This window comes from Lissotriton vulgaris, chromosome 5 (genome assembly GCF_964263255.1).
Source record: "Lissotriton vulgaris chromosome 5, aLisVul1.2, whole genome shotgun sequence".
Lineage (NCBI taxonomy): Eukaryota > Metazoa > Chordata > Amphibia > Caudata > Salamandridae > Lissotriton > Lissotriton vulgaris.
Window position 1 is genome coordinate 1803643395 of NC_141693.1, and position 17641 is coordinate 1803661035.

At 40.5% G+C, this 17641-nt stretch overlaps 1 protein-coding gene across 1 annotated transcript in view; it reads left to right on the top strand.

Annotated features, from left to right (window-relative positions):
* Positions 1-17348, top strand: part of LOC147717226 (keratin, type I cytoskeletal 17-like) — a 44840-nt gene extending 27492 nt beyond the window's left edge. Inside the window, exons 3-8 of the mRNA XM_086924176.1 lie at positions 1747-1903; positions 5028-5189; positions 8153-8278; positions 10620-10840; positions 14147-14193; positions 16802-17348. Coding sequence (XP_086780302.1) covers positions 1747-1903; positions 5028-5189; positions 8153-8278; positions 10620-10840; positions 14147-14193; positions 16802-16818 — 730 coding nt within the window. The 3' untranslated portion in view covers positions 16819-17348. The remainder of the gene's footprint in view (positions 1-1746; positions 1904-5027; positions 5190-8152; positions 8279-10619; positions 10841-14146; positions 14194-16801) is intronic.
* The last annotated feature ends 293 nt before the right edge of the window (positions 17349-17641 follow it).

The following is a 17641-nucleotide window of genomic DNA, read 5'->3' on the forward strand; positions in this document are numbered from 1 at the left end:
GGGCCCGGGGAGAGATGGTCCCCTGTTGTGGAAGCTCAGGAACATCAAAGTTTCCAACGGAGTCTCAGCGATGCTTGGTGCATGTGCTTTTGCACGCCTGAGACTGCTGTGTGGTCTGTGGTGCAGTTTACGGGTGCCCCGAGACCGCATTGCCCCCGCAGTGTGAAAAATCGTCGATGCTACTGCATTGCTGTTTGTGGCTCATTCCGTCATCGTAACTGAGGCCGTGAGTGAGGATTGCAGCCGCCAGCCCGAGCCACAACGTCACTGTGTTACTGGGAGTGTGGTTGCAAATACTTTACACAGTGCCTTGGAGATGTGCCTGACTGTTCGTGCCAAGCTACCAGGGGCTGAGCAGCGGTTATCCGAGAGTGTGTCGCTCCTTTCCCTGACTAGAAGCAAAGGTCCCTATTTGGACTAAGGTACCTACCTCAGTCAACTAGAGACCCCCAGTTCTAACAATTTGCAATCCCTCCTTTGTGTGATTAGAACATACCATTCTTATCCTCTGTGGAACAATTCAAAATCGTTTACTTCTTTCTAGAACTTAACCAGGACATGGTGTATCCTTAGGTAAATAATATTTGTGTAGTTGGCACCCCACGAGCACACCTCGTGTAAGCATGAGCGAATTTTGCGGATCTCGCGTTCGCGAATTTTGCGGATTTGCGGATTCGCAATCCGCAAAATCCGCGAATTCCCGCGAATTTGCGGATTTTTTTCTTTTTTTGTGTTCGCCCGTGTTTCTGCCAGTTCGCGAGGGTTTTTACAATTTCGCAATTTGCGAACTTACCTGTCGGGTCGCAAGTTTTGCGAACTTGTTGTTTCTACGTGTCCAACCTGTTTGGGACACTCTTCTTCATCACTGCCACTCTCTGTCACCACTGCCACTCTCTGACTACTCATGCCGCCCTCTGGCCCACCCATGCCACCCTCTGTTTCATCACCACACCCTCTGGTTGTCCAGTGTACATTATTTTCGGCAAAGCAAAGCACACCTTCCCTGCCTCAAGTGACCTGAATTAATTTGGGGCTGATTAATGTGTCACAGAATATTTTTTTAGCTGGCACCTGCTTCCTTAGTGCGCCCTGATTAGTGATCTTTTGCACTTGCTAAGTGCTTTCATTGTTGCAAAATTAGTTACAACACCTGCCCTGCCCCAACTGACAATAATGAATTAGGGGCTGATTAATGGATTTTAACTTCCAGCCTGGCTCCTGCTTGTCTCCCTTAGCTGTAATTCATGACCTTTGTGGCATATGTGTAACTATTCTGAGGTTCAGAGCAGGGTCACATAATAGTTTCAACTGGCAACTGAACTCTGGAGGGGCCCCTCAGGAAGCACTACAGGAAATGGCTACTAATGATGTGCCTGAACTTTTGAACCTGGTAAGTAGTTACTTTCAGTTTTGCTTAGATCGTATTTCTGCAATTTCGCACTTATTCGCGGGGCGCGAACTCACGCGAACAGTGCGAGCAGTGCGAGCAAAATCCGCTGCTCGCGGATTTGCGGATTTTGCAGGAAATTCGCAAATCTCGCGGATTGCGGATTTCCCGAAAATCCGCAAAATCCGCGAGCGGAACGGATTTTCCGCCCATGCCTAACCTCGTGCAGCCTGTGGTCTGAGTTCCTTGGGTAGATACTTGCTGCTGATTCTTGCTGCTTTTGTCTGTGGCCTCAATGGGCCAATCATTCCAGCCTAGCTGAGCCCTCAGCCCCTCTCTCTCTCCAAATATTGTTCCAGGTATGAGAATGAGCTGATACTTCGCCAGAGTGTTGAGGCTGACATCAACGGGCTTCGCCGAGTCCTGGACGAGCTGACCCTGGCCAAATCTGACCTGGAGTCAGAGATTGAGAGTCTGACGGAGGAGCTGGCGGCACTCAAGAAGAACCTCGAAGACGTAAGGACATTTCAGTTTCGATTAGTCCCATTAGTTCCTGACTGCCGCCATCAAGGCCTAAATTTGCTTTAAATGTTTTTAGACAACTACTATCTATGTAGATGACTTCCACTGAGATCCGTGTTAGACACGTCTATTGCATGAGGACAAACCAGTGACAGTGAAATCCATACTCACAAGTCAACCCAATCCAGTCAGGTGAAATAGCAACAAATACACATTGAATGATATGGTATGGGATGTGTTGAACCTTGCGGCATTCTGGACCACTCAAATCAGGAAGGTGGTTCCAAGAACGAAATGCGTGGCACAATTGCCATGGCACTTCTCATTTTAGCTACAGAATCTCAGAATAACAATTTAGCGAGGCTATACATTTTAGACGAAACGTTAATGCAGTTTTAGGAATAAAAAGTGTTATTATTTGAAGAGAATTTTCACCTGCCACACAATGAGCAAATGCAGCGACCATGAGATCTCCATATTATTAATAATGAAGAACATAAGAAATATTGTATCTCTGCAATCTAGTAAAATGTTAAGGTAGACTTCTGGGGCTAGGATTAGGCCTCAGCAGAATTTTGATTGGGCTGGAGTAATCAGGGTCATTTCGGTAATTCTGTGTTATGCTATGACGTGAAAATACCAGTAATTACATAATTACTCCTTGTTGCATAATTACGAATCATTTGGGGGTAAAATCCTGATGCAAGCACATTTAGAGAGTGCGAACCTCACACTCAATATTCTTTTTCTGCTGCATTTAGCACTGTTTCTTAGGGGAAAATGCATGCTTGCATACATTTTTGATGCGAGGGTACATTTTGTGCTAAGAAACTAGCACTAAATGCTGGTAGTAAATTGAGGGAAAATCCTACCCCCAGAGCACATTTAGGGGCCGATTACAATGTCGGACGGACTCAGGTCCGTCCAACATTGGTCAGGAGCAGTAACCCACGGACCTGCTGTCATGTTACTGCTAATACTTTGCATTCGTATACTTCAGAATGCAGGCTGGAATGCATGCCTGCATTGAGAAAAGCAGGGGTGCAGTTCATCCCTGCACCCTGTGGCCGGCACCCCAAGGTGCCTACCACCGGGTGCAGGGATCAATAGAGGGGCACCATAGATGCCCCCAGGTTACCATTCGGCAGCCTTGCACCCATGGGGGCCCTGCTGGGGGCCCTAAAAGACATTTTCCGACTGTCTTTTTTATGCCAGACAGACCAGCACAAAAAGGCAATGAAAAACTGCCATCGTACTCCCTCGGTCGTAAAGAGGCGACCGGGGGAGTACTGAAGGATTTCCGGATGGCAGGCGGGCTCTCCGAGCCAGTCGTAGGCCATCCGAAAATCCGAGTCGGATTCCATTCTGACCGAGCCCATTGGAATGGCTCGGTCGGAATGGAATCCGGCCGGCACTGACCGATTCGGTTGGAAGGGTTCCGAACATGGTTCAGAGCCCTTCCGACCCGAATCGGAATCGGCCCCTTAGTGTGCTCACTATTCGTGTTGTTGATTTTAATGGTATTTCTTACCGCAAAATACCTCCTTGTGTCAGTTTAGGTTGCAGGGGGGTATTTTTTCTCCAAGAAATGGTGCTAAATGCAGAATTACTCTTCTCATGTAATTCAAGCTTTATCTTGCAAAATTGTTAGGTAACTCTGCATGATTACACTACACAGAATCACTCGAGCTACACCCACCCTTAGCTTGGATCAAATAGATGTAGATCAAAAATTTGCAATGTAGTGATGGGGCATGGACTTTAAAGGTTCAGCTGGCATGGGTTTTGGTCTAGGAAGAACTTTTTCAAGGCAAGAAAACGGTATCCAAACAAAAAATCAAAAGCTCTCAAACAAAAAGGTAGGGCAGCAGTTGACTAAGGGGAGGTTTTCTCGAAGAATATGATGCATTGATATTCTGAGAATTTAGTGTTCGGTCCGGGAAGCTTGAGTCAAAACACTAAAAGTGTGTTGACATAATATAAAAGGACTCTAAATAGAAGTTCCAGGTGGTCAAGACAGGCCAGTATCTAGGGACGACAATGAGAGCAAAAATGGGTATAATACTGCATCAAATATACACCGACGACTCGCTGTCCATATTTGGTGTGGCAGTCTGTCGGTTTGTGATGCCATTGGAATCTTAAGATACTGTTTTCTTGACTATGTCATGAGGCTATCCTGCAATCCATGTGTGATCACAGTCCTTGATGACTGAAGTATGGCAAAGGTAAATAAGACCATGCCCTAACTATTGTCACTAGCGATGCACTTCGATTCACCGACCATCAGTGCTTAAAATAGAAGTCAATTACTCAATATCTGAAAGTATATTTTTGCTATTAATAAGTACTGGTACATTTCCATTAAAGGGTTGCACTAACACAAAAGTGCATACTGCTGTTATGTACTTTTAAATAAAAAAAAACCACTGTAGTCACTCAGTACCATATCATTTAGAGAACCAACTACCTTGAGTGCCCGCTCTCAGGTCAAAGCACCTTTAACAAACCTAAAGGATGGCCAACATCTATGTCTAATCCAATGTGATTCTCTAGTTTTATGGCTATTATGTACTTCTACAGATAATGTCAGGTTCTTGCTCGTCCAGCCGCCCTATTCCATATGGTATGTTTCTTCTGACACCTCCTATTACACAGCAGTGACACACACACTCGCCCAAATCACATTGTGCATTATTAGCAGAGATTTCTATTCGGCCCATCCACTAGCCACAAATCAAGAGTGTCACCTTCATCTAACATCCATCTGCCTGCTCTGATTTGTAGAGCAGTTGTAGAGCAGAGTTTACGTATTATCCAAAGCGCTGTTGGCTCAAAAGTAGAGCAGAATCCAGTTACTGTGACAGAGAATCCTCTCATGCTGAGCCACTAGCAGTGCAAAGTTTCAAAGCAGAGCAAGAAAACTATCATTATATACAAGAGTTATTTGAAGAAAGCTTGAGTGTAGGACATCACAGATGTCAGAGAAATGACACCCTAGAAGTAATGTGGGTGGCATCATAAATGAAACATCACCTAACTGCACGTTCCCACAATTGCATTACCTGAGCTTTACCAGGCCTTAGACAGGCAAATGACCCTATGAAGTTTTACACAGGAAATGAAGGCGGCCCAGAACCAGCAGGCCGGAAGCCTCAATGTTGAGATGAACGCGGCACCAGGAGTAGACTTGCTGAAGGTTCTGAATGACTCAAGAGTGGACTACGAGAAGCTTGCTGAGAGGTATCGGAAGCAGGTGGAGGAGCAGTACCAGGCTAGGGTGAGTAGACACATGGATCATTTCAACTCTTTCATCTTGATCACCTTCACCTAACCTATTGATGACATAACCCACTTGACATGCAATTTACAATGGGAAAAGAGCACATTACAACTCTGTCTGTATCATCTACATATTTGTTTCATGGTAGAGATTATGTGTTGAAGTTTCAGTGGGAGACACCATTTTGAATATTTCGTTCCCTGGCCTTTCATTGTGTTTTAAAGGTTAAAGCAATCAGCTAGCCGTGCTTTTGGGATGTTTGGTCCAATGCTGGTGCGCGAGTCATTGACAGGGGATTTTAGGATGGAAGGTAAAAAAGCGATAGGTTCTATAGGAAATTAAAGAACACCATTACTTCAACCCATTATTAAGAAAACATTACCAACATTTTTTAACTATTTGCATTGGATTTGCTTCTCTTATTTTGGAGAGAAGCTTTCTCACCATCTCCTCCTCCACCCCCACATGCCTGTTAGTCACATTTGGCCCATTCTCTTGAATGGAATTTGGGAACGAAAATTTTTCTTGATCATGTTTATTGAGCGCATGAGTTTGTTGGGTATGGGGTAAAGATTTTTACATGAATGTCATACATAATATCGATGTCAAAAATATCGGTGGCAGAATATCGGTCAAGAATATAAAAGTCCTATCTACATTACGGAAAGTACAAAAATATCGAAAAAAAATATCGTTGTCAAAAATAGTATTGTTAAAAATATCATTATTTAAAAAAAAATATTTAAAAATGTGGTAAAATTAAATAAATAGTACATATAATTAAAATAAACATAGCAAAAATATGTTTAAAATTCTAAGTAATACATATAATGTAAAAAATAAAATAAACATATATATTTAAAGTATTATATATATACTTACTTCATAATATTTACAATTAGTTATTCTAAAAACTTATAAATTGTTAATAAACATTTTATAAATTATAAATACATACATACACATACAACAATAATGTAAATACAAATATCAAAACTATATATAACAAACTACAAAAACAAATGTTAATAATATTATACACTACATAAACTAAAACAGTAAATATTGGATAGCGTAGGGGTACAAATTACTATTCCAACTCCAGAGGGTGCAAAGGTAGGGAACATGTTGGATAGCGTAGGGGTTAAAATTACTATTCCAACTGCGAAGGGTGCAACGGTAGGGAAAGTGTTGGATAGCATAGGGGTTAAAATAACTTACTAATAATTAAAATATATATTTTTTAAATGTATATAATTTAATTATTAAATTACAATACATTAATGAACAATACCAATAAATAATTATTTAAAAATAATGACCAATTAATAATTAACAATTAAATCGATGATAAATACAATTAAAGAATAATTATTAAAAATATATTACCAAATAAGAAGAAAAAAATCAATCCCAAAAAACAATAATTATTAAAAAACAATTAGCAGTTAATAATTAATTAATAATGAATTATTGATAAATACAAAATAAATTATAAAAAATCAACTTTAATTACCAATGAATAAGGAACCATACATTTATTTCCCCCACAGAATATTAATTATTAAAATGTTATTACCAATAATAATTGATTAACAATAAATTAATTAGCAATACTCAACACTAAAATAAAGCATTACTTAATTACAATTAAACTACTTCCCTCCCTATTGCCCTATAACCTTACAACACACTTCAATAATAAATTAATACACTTAATATAATTACCAATTAATCAATTAATGACAATTAATTACCAATTGATAAAAATTCATTAACAATTAATAATTATTTAACATAAAATTAATTATAAATACCATTAAAGACAAATTTAATAATTACGTGAGTAAAATTAAATTATTTCCCACGCTATTCCCCTAAAAATCCAAAACCCGCTACAGAACTAAAACGCAACATGTATTTAAAAATATTTACTAATTCCTAAACAAATTTAATTAATTTACTATCATTTAATTACTTCCCACCCTATTCCCCTATAAACCCACAACGGTACTAAAACGCATAATTTACTTAAAAAATTATTACTAACTTCTCAAAATGTAATACATATATTATAAAACTAGTACAATAATTAACAAAATTTATAAAAACAAACATATAAAATACATAATATAATACATAACACTAATATTAATATCGATATTAGTAGCATCAATATTTTTGCTATCGATAATACTAACTTTCATATTAACAAAAACGATATTTCTTACCTTCAGGTCGATATTCTGGTTGTCGATATTCTTGATTTCGAAATTCTGTCCCTATGATATTTTCAACTCGATATTCTTGTAGGTCGAAATAAAAAACTCGATATTTAGACTGTTTACCTTTTACATGATACTCATAAAGCAAAGTCAAGGGAGATTGCATAGGAGCGAGGAACACTTTCCACTACATACTATTGGTCTTGTGTTTGAGAGGGCAGTATGGGCCAGATGTATGAGGAAGGGGACGGCCCAGAGTGGGTGCAAATTACGCATCTACTTTTTGAAAATCTGACTGTAAGTTTGTGCTAAATTCTAATTTGAAGAGGGATCATAGAACGACAGGCCCAAGGGATATTAAATAGCCAGGTTGCAATTTGTAATGCCCTGAGATTGGCTACCCCCCTAAGAATGGCTTTCTGATTCACAAAAGGGGTTTAGTACATGGAAAAAATACATTTTTAGCAATTCACTTTGCTTATCACAGAGTTTACCAATGTAAAATGGTTTCATGCATTTGTTATAGTAATGAGCACCCTAGCGCGAAGAACAGTTGAACGCAACACCATTGGTGTTTCTAGCAGTATTAATTCTTGATGGAAAAGTTTTGGTAATTTGTACCAATGAGCAGGCAATGCCTAGTCATGTCATCCAGTAGTCATCTGTCTCATACATCAATCACATCTGTTTTATTAAAGATGAGGTCTTACAAATGATGCATTGTTTTCTTTGTAGAGCAAAGAATTTATTCAAAAAGTGGTCGCAGATACCCAAACCATCCAATCATCGAAGAGCGAGATATCGAGTGTCCGTCAGAGCTTGCAGAGTCTGGAGATCGAACTGCAGGCACAGCTCAGCATGGTGAGTTCAGAGCTTATTCTCCTCAGCACAGCATTATGGGTAAAGCCACAATTCCATAAACAGGTTCATGTTGTAGGCAGTGTCTTGGTTTGGTTAGAGAGGCTTTGTAGAATTACTTACTTTTTTATCACCTTTTTGGGTCCAGAATTTAACCACTATATTCAAACACAAAATAATACTGAACATAGGTATATTGCACAAAGCAAGCAGAATCAGCCCATGAAGATTGATGTCGGCGAATAATATGAACACTATTAATATCATTTCTTTGACCTTGGAAAGGTGATTCGGCCGTCCATTGAGAAAAACATGTGGCCTGCATTAACTGGACAAGAAACTGAAACATGAGTCTGTGATGCTAAGTCAGCTGCCTTGCTAAGCATCCACATAATTCCCACTGGAAGTTATGAAAGAACTTGTTAAAAATATAAATCTACCCAGATAATCTCATAATGTCCTCGTTGCTAGAAACCTGAACCCATATTTGTGGCATCTGCTTTAGCTGCGCTGTGGCATTTGTTAACTCTGTAGGACAAGGGCAGCCGCTGTGGGTCACGAGACATCAATTCAGATTTTCAGGCTATCTATGTAAGATACATTTATAGTCAGCGTCTATAAATAGAATTTGCTTACAAATTAATTTTCTTGACAATTTGCCCTGGATCCAATATGCTTGGACCTGTTCTAGGAAAGAAGTATCTCTTGGTCTTCAGGACATGGCAGCTACCCAACTTTAGTAGAGAGTTTCGAATTATTGTCTTTAAGTAGACTTTGAAAATAGCCCCCTCGATTCATTGTCATTAAGCAAAAGCAGCATGAAATGTTCCTAGTTGTCCAAAGTCGACCACTTGAGTGAGTGCATTTGCAATATGAGTGTCGACCGTGTGTGACAAGGTCTCAATTTCTTAGCGCAGTCAAAGCTTCCACAACAGAACCTCCCTTAGAGAACTTTTTTCCTCTTCAACTTCATCCAAATAATCTTCTACTGTAATGTGCTTCAAGGCAGATGTTCAAGCTGTCCTTACTTCTCTCCTAAAGTCCTTCTACATCCAGAGGGAATAAATAATGTTGCTATGTATAGACATATGAGGTAGTGATCACCCCCAGTGTCTGCTGTCCCATTATGTATCACCTGTAACCTTGGGCAGCATCCAAGGAGTGTGTATGCATTGATTAACGCAATGGGTATGTAGCCTTTGTATGATGCTCAACTTTAAGTAGTCTCAGAAAAAGCCTTTTTTTTGTAAAAATTCTATACCCAAAGTAACCTCTGGAAGAGGAAAGCCCTTTTCTGATACAACTAAAACAATAGATGGCATCTGATCATCAGCAGACAAGCTTTTTGCATTACTTGTACCACCATCACTAACTTTAAGATAAGTGGAAGTAACTAACATTTATCAAATATGTGAATACTCACACTGACTCATAAGAAGATCCTTAGCCTACTTAGGACAGATCTAGCCTTGAGGATGAAACATTTTCATAGTAATTATTTAAATACAGTTTTCTCAGTTACTGGCAAAATTAAGGAACCAAAAGTAGAAATAATGTGTAAGATACTACTATTAGGGCAGATAAATGTTCACAATAAAGTCCATAATAAATATGGACTGCATGGCCTCCTCATTACAGGGTACATGACTCTGCAGAGTAATGAAACCCAAGGCTTTCAGTCTATGAACTGCTTTAGGCACCTTTCCTGTAAGGGCCAATGCGGTGCACATCATTCCACAACAATGAGCCATAGCTCTTGTGACAATGCACCATTTAAAAGGGGGTGGAATTATCCTAGACTCCTATTGTTGACTTTGAATGCTGTGTTTTCTTCCTGGTACTCGTCCTCCCTCGGTAAAGTGCCCTATTTTCTCCCTACAGAAAACTAACTGTATTAACACACTACATTGTACCTGCAATTGGTCTATTGACATCAATGCTCAAATGTTGAAAACATTTTAAAAAAATCATGTTATACAAAATGCTGTTTTATATTGAACAAAACGGGAAGTGTCTGTTTTAACACCTCACCTATACCTGGGATAATGAAAGAAGCGACATTTGGAAACAAAATGTTTTCTTTTTTCCTTATCATAGCTACTAAATGTTGGGGTAGGTTGTTTGTTTGGATGCCTCTTCTACCTCACATTCTGTATCACTATAAGCCCCTGGGCAGTTCTTGCACATCACCAATAGGGGGTTCTAAGTGTAGCTGTAATTGGCTTTATAATTGGGACGGCATATGTAACAGCATTTTTTTTGATAGAGCAATTATTGATTTGATCTTATTTGTACCAAGAATGCATGCTTTTTTGCTTAACATCACCTCTCCTCCTACTCGCAGAAAGCCTCATTAGAAGCCAGCCTAGCGGAAACAGAAGGGCGCTATTGCATGCAGCTGGCACAGCTGCAGACCAGGATCACCAATATTGAATCAGAGCTGAGCCAGATGAGATCCGACATGGAACAAAACAGCATTGAGTACACAACCCTCCTGGACATCAAAGCGCGGCTGGAGCAAGAGATAGGAAAGTACCGCAGCCTACTGGAAGGGCAGGACAGCAAGTGAGTGGGATTGAATAACAACAACACTGAGCGGCTCCTTTAAAGATGGCTACTTAAAATGGCTTCTGATTGAGCTTTTTCACTGGCCAATGTTGTATGAAAAAAGGATATAGTATGACCCAACATACCAGTACAGATGAGCTCTACAAGGTTAATGTGGTTGGAGCTATTCTGTACATACAAGGATTAGCACTACATAAATGTACTTTGCCTGAAAGCAAATAGCTCAAATTCTGACTCAAAATGTGCTTTGCATCAAGCTGCAAATCATATCAAAAACAATTAATTAATCAGCAAAAAACTATTTTAAAAAAAAAGAAAATTGGGCTCATTGAAACCTGATAAACTCTGTATTCAACGCTTTCACACAATAGTTTGGATTATTTATACTGCACATGGGCTCTTTCAACAGGGACAAAAGCGGTATCTTCTTGCCCCAGGTAAAGAAGACTTGTGGCAGATTACTTGTTTATGTTTTCTGATTATTAAGAATCGTGTGAATCCTGGGACAAGATTTATTCTAGAATCAATCTGGTCTGCAAATCTAGGTATCAGTCCGTCCTCCTTATTTTTGGGTGAGACTATCAAGGATTAATAATATCTGGTTATCAGCTTTTGATAGCTGATGCAACCACTGTTGTACTACTAACTATTGCTTAGGCATTGATGAAAAGGGGCATTTCATATTTAAAACTACCTGCCATCATCCATCTAGTGGTGGCAGGAGTATATCTCATGTTTCTGTTTTGAACAGGCAACTGCAATGATGACTTATAGGCAAAACTTTATAAATAAATAAATAAATAAATAAGTACTTATAGATGTAAATTTGCTCCAATTACCAAGTTCTTACATTTTTTGAATTTAAAGAGAAGTTAGCTAATTAATAAAAGCTTCTGCCACTAGGCTGAGGGTCTCCTTTTTGAACTGGATTGTAACATAATAAATATAATGATATATTAATATATCAAACTGTTAATTATTTGTCTTTTCATCTCCTCTTAATATTTCCATACTTTTTTCATTTTAAGTGTATTTGTATAGCGTTTTCCCAACATTAAAAGAAAGAACAGAATGTTTTTTCTTTGACAAAACAAAACACATTTATTTTTCAAAAAACAACCAGTTCATTGGAGAAACAAAATAGTTCTCGCCTAAAAAAAGATTCAATAATTGTAAATCTGAATCAGAATGAAAATCTACTTATTTAATATTGTGACTCAACAGTGGTGTTTTTTAAACTTTCAGCCTGATTCTCATTCGCAGACCTACTGAGCTTCAAATGAGCTCTTTAATCTGGCTCTTTCAACCCTGTCCAGCCTAAAATGTCCTACTAGCAGGTCAGCCTGTTCCTTGGACAATTTCTCTCTGGTCACACTTGAAGAAGTGATTAAAGCATTAAATGTAGCCAAATAAGGTTCCCCCGCTGATCCATGCCCCCCAAAAACAATGTCTCTTTTAGCCCAGAGCTGTGCACCTACCATTAAAAAAAATTTCAATCTTTCCATTCAATCAGGCTCAATCCCCACCTCCTGGAAGGAAGCGTTTGTCAGACCCATCCTAAAAAAACCTCTGGTGAATCCGCAGGAGCTCAGCAATTATCGCCCCATTTCACTGCTCCCCCTGTTAGCCAAAATACTCTAAAGCATCGTAAATAGACAACTAAGCAGTTATTTGGAAAATAATATCATCCTGGACCCTTCGCAATCAGGGTTTTGCCCAGGCTTCATCAAAGAAACCGCCCTGTTAGCCATTACTGATTCATTGAGGCTGACCGTGGATGCCGGGGGATCTGCCATTCTGATCCTCCTCCACCTCTCCGCGGCCTTTGATACTGTTTCCCATACTTGGCTCGCGGAGAGGTTAACGTCTTACGGCATACAGGGTCTAGCCCTTAAATGGCTTAAAAACTTCCTAACGGACAGAGCCCAGACAGTTATCTTGGGCCCGTTCCACTCAGCTAAAACAACATTGGACAAGGGTGTCCCACAGGGCTCCTGCCTCAGCCCTACCCTTTTTAACATGTATTTGGCTCCTTTGGCTGAGGCAGCAGAAGCACTAGGCTTGGAAACAATCTCTTATGCTGATGACACCCAGCTACTGTTCACCATCGGCCCGAACCCAGAGGCTGACAGGCTCTGGTTTACTAAAGGCATACTTGCAATATCCAACTGGATGACCGACAACTTTCTCCAGTTGAATCCGGGAAAAACGGAAGTAATGCTGCTTGGAAAGGCCGTTAACATCTGGAATAATGAATGGTGGCCTCCACAACTGGGTGCCCCTCCGGTCCCAAAACTGAATGTAAAGAACCTGGGGGTGAAATTAGACCGCTCATTGTCTATGAGGGATCATGTAGCAGCCATCACTGGCTCCTGCTATCACAGCCTTCGTTTACTTCGGAAAATCTTCCCATATATCCCAACTGACCACCGTAGAACGCTGATCCAAGCGATGGTCATTAGCCGTTTGGATTATGGGAACTTCCTCCTGGCCGAGGTCGGGACCACACTCCTAAATAAACTTCAAGTCATCCAAAATACCTCGGCAAGAATGATCCTAAATATGCCTGCGGATTCACCATCACTACCTCTGCTAAAATCTCTTCAAAATCTGTTGCTTGTCCTTTAATGCTCTAAATGGCCGAGGTCCGAAATATCTACAAAAGAAATTAAAAAGATATGCCCCAGGTCACCTGCTGAGATCGGGCACGGTGAGATTGCTACAGATTCCCCGCATCCGTCTCAAGCTAACAGGCGGTATGGCTTTCTCCTACCTTGCCCCTAAGTATTGGAACAGTCTCCCCAAATACCTTAGGGAAATCCCATTGTATACTTCATTTAGGAAACACCTAAAAGCCTTTTTGTATTAAATTGCAACCCAGCTCAGCTGACGTGTCAGCGATGTGCCACTCTAGGCAGCGCCGAGATGCCCCAGGGTGAGTCGAGCGCTATATAAGAGTGAATAACATAACATAACAATAACATTGTGTAATCCACAAAATGGGCAGACACATTTTGAGTATTATTTCTTTAGACTGTTAAATATTTTATCTTAATACCTCTCCACTAGTTCAACCTTTAAGTTATATTCAATAAAATAGGATATGAGGTTATTCTTGTAATGGGACAATTAAGGTCCGTTGATGAAACATATGTTTAAAATCTTACCTACATCATGCTAAAAAGTTCTTCGCTTAGGACCACTAATATGGGAAGATTCCTAGTTAAGATAAAGATGGTAGCTTGAATTTTGCAGGTATTCAATTGTTCTGACATTAACTTCCCACATAATTTTGTCTCATAGAGTACCGGGTGGAGACAAGAAACCTGCCGATCAGACCAACAGAGGAGGTAAGCAAGACAAGCGCCATTTTGCACTTTAATTCAAAGAATGGAGAGGGGCTCAATCTCTCCCGTACTATTGTGAGTCTAGAGATATTTGGGGGTGCTGGTCATACTCTCCATGCATGCTGAAAGGTACTCTAGGGGATACTTGCTGACTGTAGGTTCTTTTCAGTTTATGGGGCCTTTACTTTGTGTGTGGCACAGTCAGTTGTTACTGTGCATTATCTGTGGTCGGTGTTGTTGTTTTACCATTGGTGTAGGCGTTCTTGCGGTGCTATTGTACTCCAAGTGGATCACTAAGTTACTCCTTTAGATATTCCACTCCCCAAGGATACTGATAGCGAGCATTAAAGTACTATCGAGGAATTGTCGTTAGAGTCTGATTTAGAGTTTGTCAGGTGGGTACTCAAGTCACAAAGCAATAAATATCCCATCGGCCTTAATACAAGTGGCATAGTAATAGATGCACTTGTAATAAGGTGGACGCGCTATCCATCACACTTGTGATGGAGTATCCGTCCGCCAAACCCTAAATCAGGCCCTAGGTTTGAACACCAGTCTCAGAAAGACACAACTATCACAAACAATAAAGTCGATGTACAGTGAGGGCTATTATGCTCTTTATTTACAGGTTATAATGATAGAAGGGCAGTCATGTGAAGGATATTGAATATAAACAGAAGAACCTAGAACCCTCTCTAGAGATGAAATTACACTGGAGCTCTTAGAAACCCCATCCAGCAGCATTAGCACATCTGCTAAATGTGATATTATACTGTCCTCGGTTGTTTGAGTGGGGGCAATCCACAGCTGTGATTTATGTCCTCCACCAATCATTTAGCCTTGCTGGTAACCAAAATGTTGCAGTTTACCTTTCTATGAAAGTAAAGCCATCTTTTCAAGTCTGGTTTAAAAACGGGTAGCTCAGTGGGACCGCGACAGTAGTATATTTACTGTATCTCACACCCCATTATCCACCACCTAAAAGCGAACTGTATGCATGTCTACATTTTGAGATGTGCTAAATGTGTGTACTTGACAAAGCCTTGAGACCGCCGGTGTTTGATTATCATGATCGGCAGAGTCCTGATTGGTGGAAAGGGAAACCAGAAACAGTTCTGGGAGACCAGACTCTTTCTCTACCAATCGAAATGTTCATGTTCCGGGGAGCCACTGGTGCAGGGAAATAAACCTTCAAACACACACGGAGGTCCCAAGGGGCAAACCAACTTTAGGGGAGAGAATCTTGTGAATGGATGGCTTTGTTTAAAGTAAAGCAGTGGTGATGGTAATCCCTATGTCACCTGGTTCCCCCCAGCAACTGCGGCATGCACTGGTTTTGTCTTATGAATGGGTAAGATGCATCTTTAGCTGTGTCTTTCAGCCAGCAGGACACCATCCATGGACTAATGGTAAAAAGGAAATAGCCTCATATGTCCTCACTCTGTGTGGCTTTGGTCTACCCAACTCATCACAAAATGTTGGGCAGATCCAAGGGCGGTATATGTTCACCCTCAAGTGCAGTCCATGGATGGTCCGAATGCATCTTCCCCCCTAAGGAGCAGCATTGTTTCACATATGTGTGGGTTTGAGTCTGGCCGGTTAATCTGTAGGGCTTTGTTACCTGTGAGTGGCTCAAAACACGTATTACTTCAGCTGGACCTTGCTCTTTTCCAAGCGGGTGAGGGGGACCATTTTCTTCTCTAGTTCGATAGTTCAGACTCAGTGGCAGATGGGGAGTCTCATAATGCTAGGCTTCTTTCTAAGATCTGGCCTAGTGACTGGAGCTTCTGCTCGGAAACCAGGCTCGCACATCCGATTTGGCTCAACATCCTGTTATTCTGAGCAAATCACTTTCTCCTGTGCCTAAAAAAATGTGTAACGTAATCTGGTCCTCTTGTAAAGCACCCTAAACCCCTTGGGCCAGGTTTGTGTTACATACACATGGAAAAAACAGCCTGAGCATTCCTGGTCCTTCGCCATGTGATTTAGCTCACCTGGTGCAATTTTTTCCCAAAACTTTGAAACCTTTAACATGCTTGCGAAGTTAATGCCATATTTTACCAATGCTCGACTCAGGGTTTTCATTTCACAAAAGGCTTCCTTAAACCACCAACTTTCAAGCCTGTGAATACAAAATTATATCCATATCTGGGCAGCAGGCACATTATCTCATTGATCTATTTAATGCTGATATTGGCTCGATTCAGCAATGATCATGATTGAGTATAAACAAAAGTAATCCTTAACATCTTTCTGCATGAAACTTGCAACTCTAAATGTAATCAAACGGCTATGTCTGGGGGCTTAATGGACTAATGCTTCCACTATAGTGGCCTATGTTCGACCTCATTGTCACATTTTCGAATCCTGGCAGTCCCACTCAGCCTTTCATCCTTCTAAGGTCGAAAAAATTAATACCGTTGAGTTGAGTAACAATAAACATCTGTTATTCGGTGCCGAGTCACACTTGGGTGAACATGCTCTTTACAAATACACGTTATGTTTATGATATCAGACCAATAACAAAGAACAACAGTTTATGTCTTTTTTTATTGTTATGCCAATTTGTTTTCAATGTTGTCCGAATGAAACATTTTTTTCTCTCTGTCAGTTACAAGGGTGAAATAACCAGACAGCTGCCCAAGCACGAACAGCATCTTCCTATAGTGATCCTGTCCGAGAGGCGTCCGAGTGCCCCTGACCCTTCTGCCACAGGCTGTGGCAATTTTGAAAAACTCTCCATGTACAGCTTCTGTGGGTTCTTCAAGGCTTCTTCAGCATTTTATGTCGGTCTTTTGTCCTTGTCTTTGATAGGGTTTTTTCCTCTGTCTTCAATGGGAATGTAGTATGTGGTCTCAGCTCCCATCGTCTTTATGTACATGCCCCTGATACCATCGTCTCCTCTCTGCACCCATACATGACATACCGTCCTCTCCCCTCCACACTTCTGCTTCCTATCATCTTCTCCTCTCTACACTGGACCCTGAATAACAATATCCTCCTCTCCGAACTTCTCCCTGATGATATCTTCCCCTCCTTGCCTTGATGAACCCTCTTCCTCTCTTGGTTCTCTTCCTCCTGCTGTTTCAGGACTTCCATGGTTGTGTCATCTTGTTGTCGCAAGAAACGTACATTAAAGTTGGTTCTTTGGCTGATGCAAACTTGACTCCTGTCTCTGTGATCTAAACTATGTTCAACGATCAAATGCGGTTTAAAGAAAATTCGAAGACTCAAATGCCAAATTAGGCGGCAATATTTTAAATATGTTTAGTGCTTTGTTCCCCCAAAAAAATAATGCATGAGAAATGTCAGTTTGCACGTATAGATAAACTGCGAAATGTAAAGCGCTGCTGTTTTCACACAAGGGAAACATGGGAGGAAAATACAGTTCGGATCACAGAATACCCTTCATGATTAACGCAACACAAGAATGCTTTGGTCTTGATACATT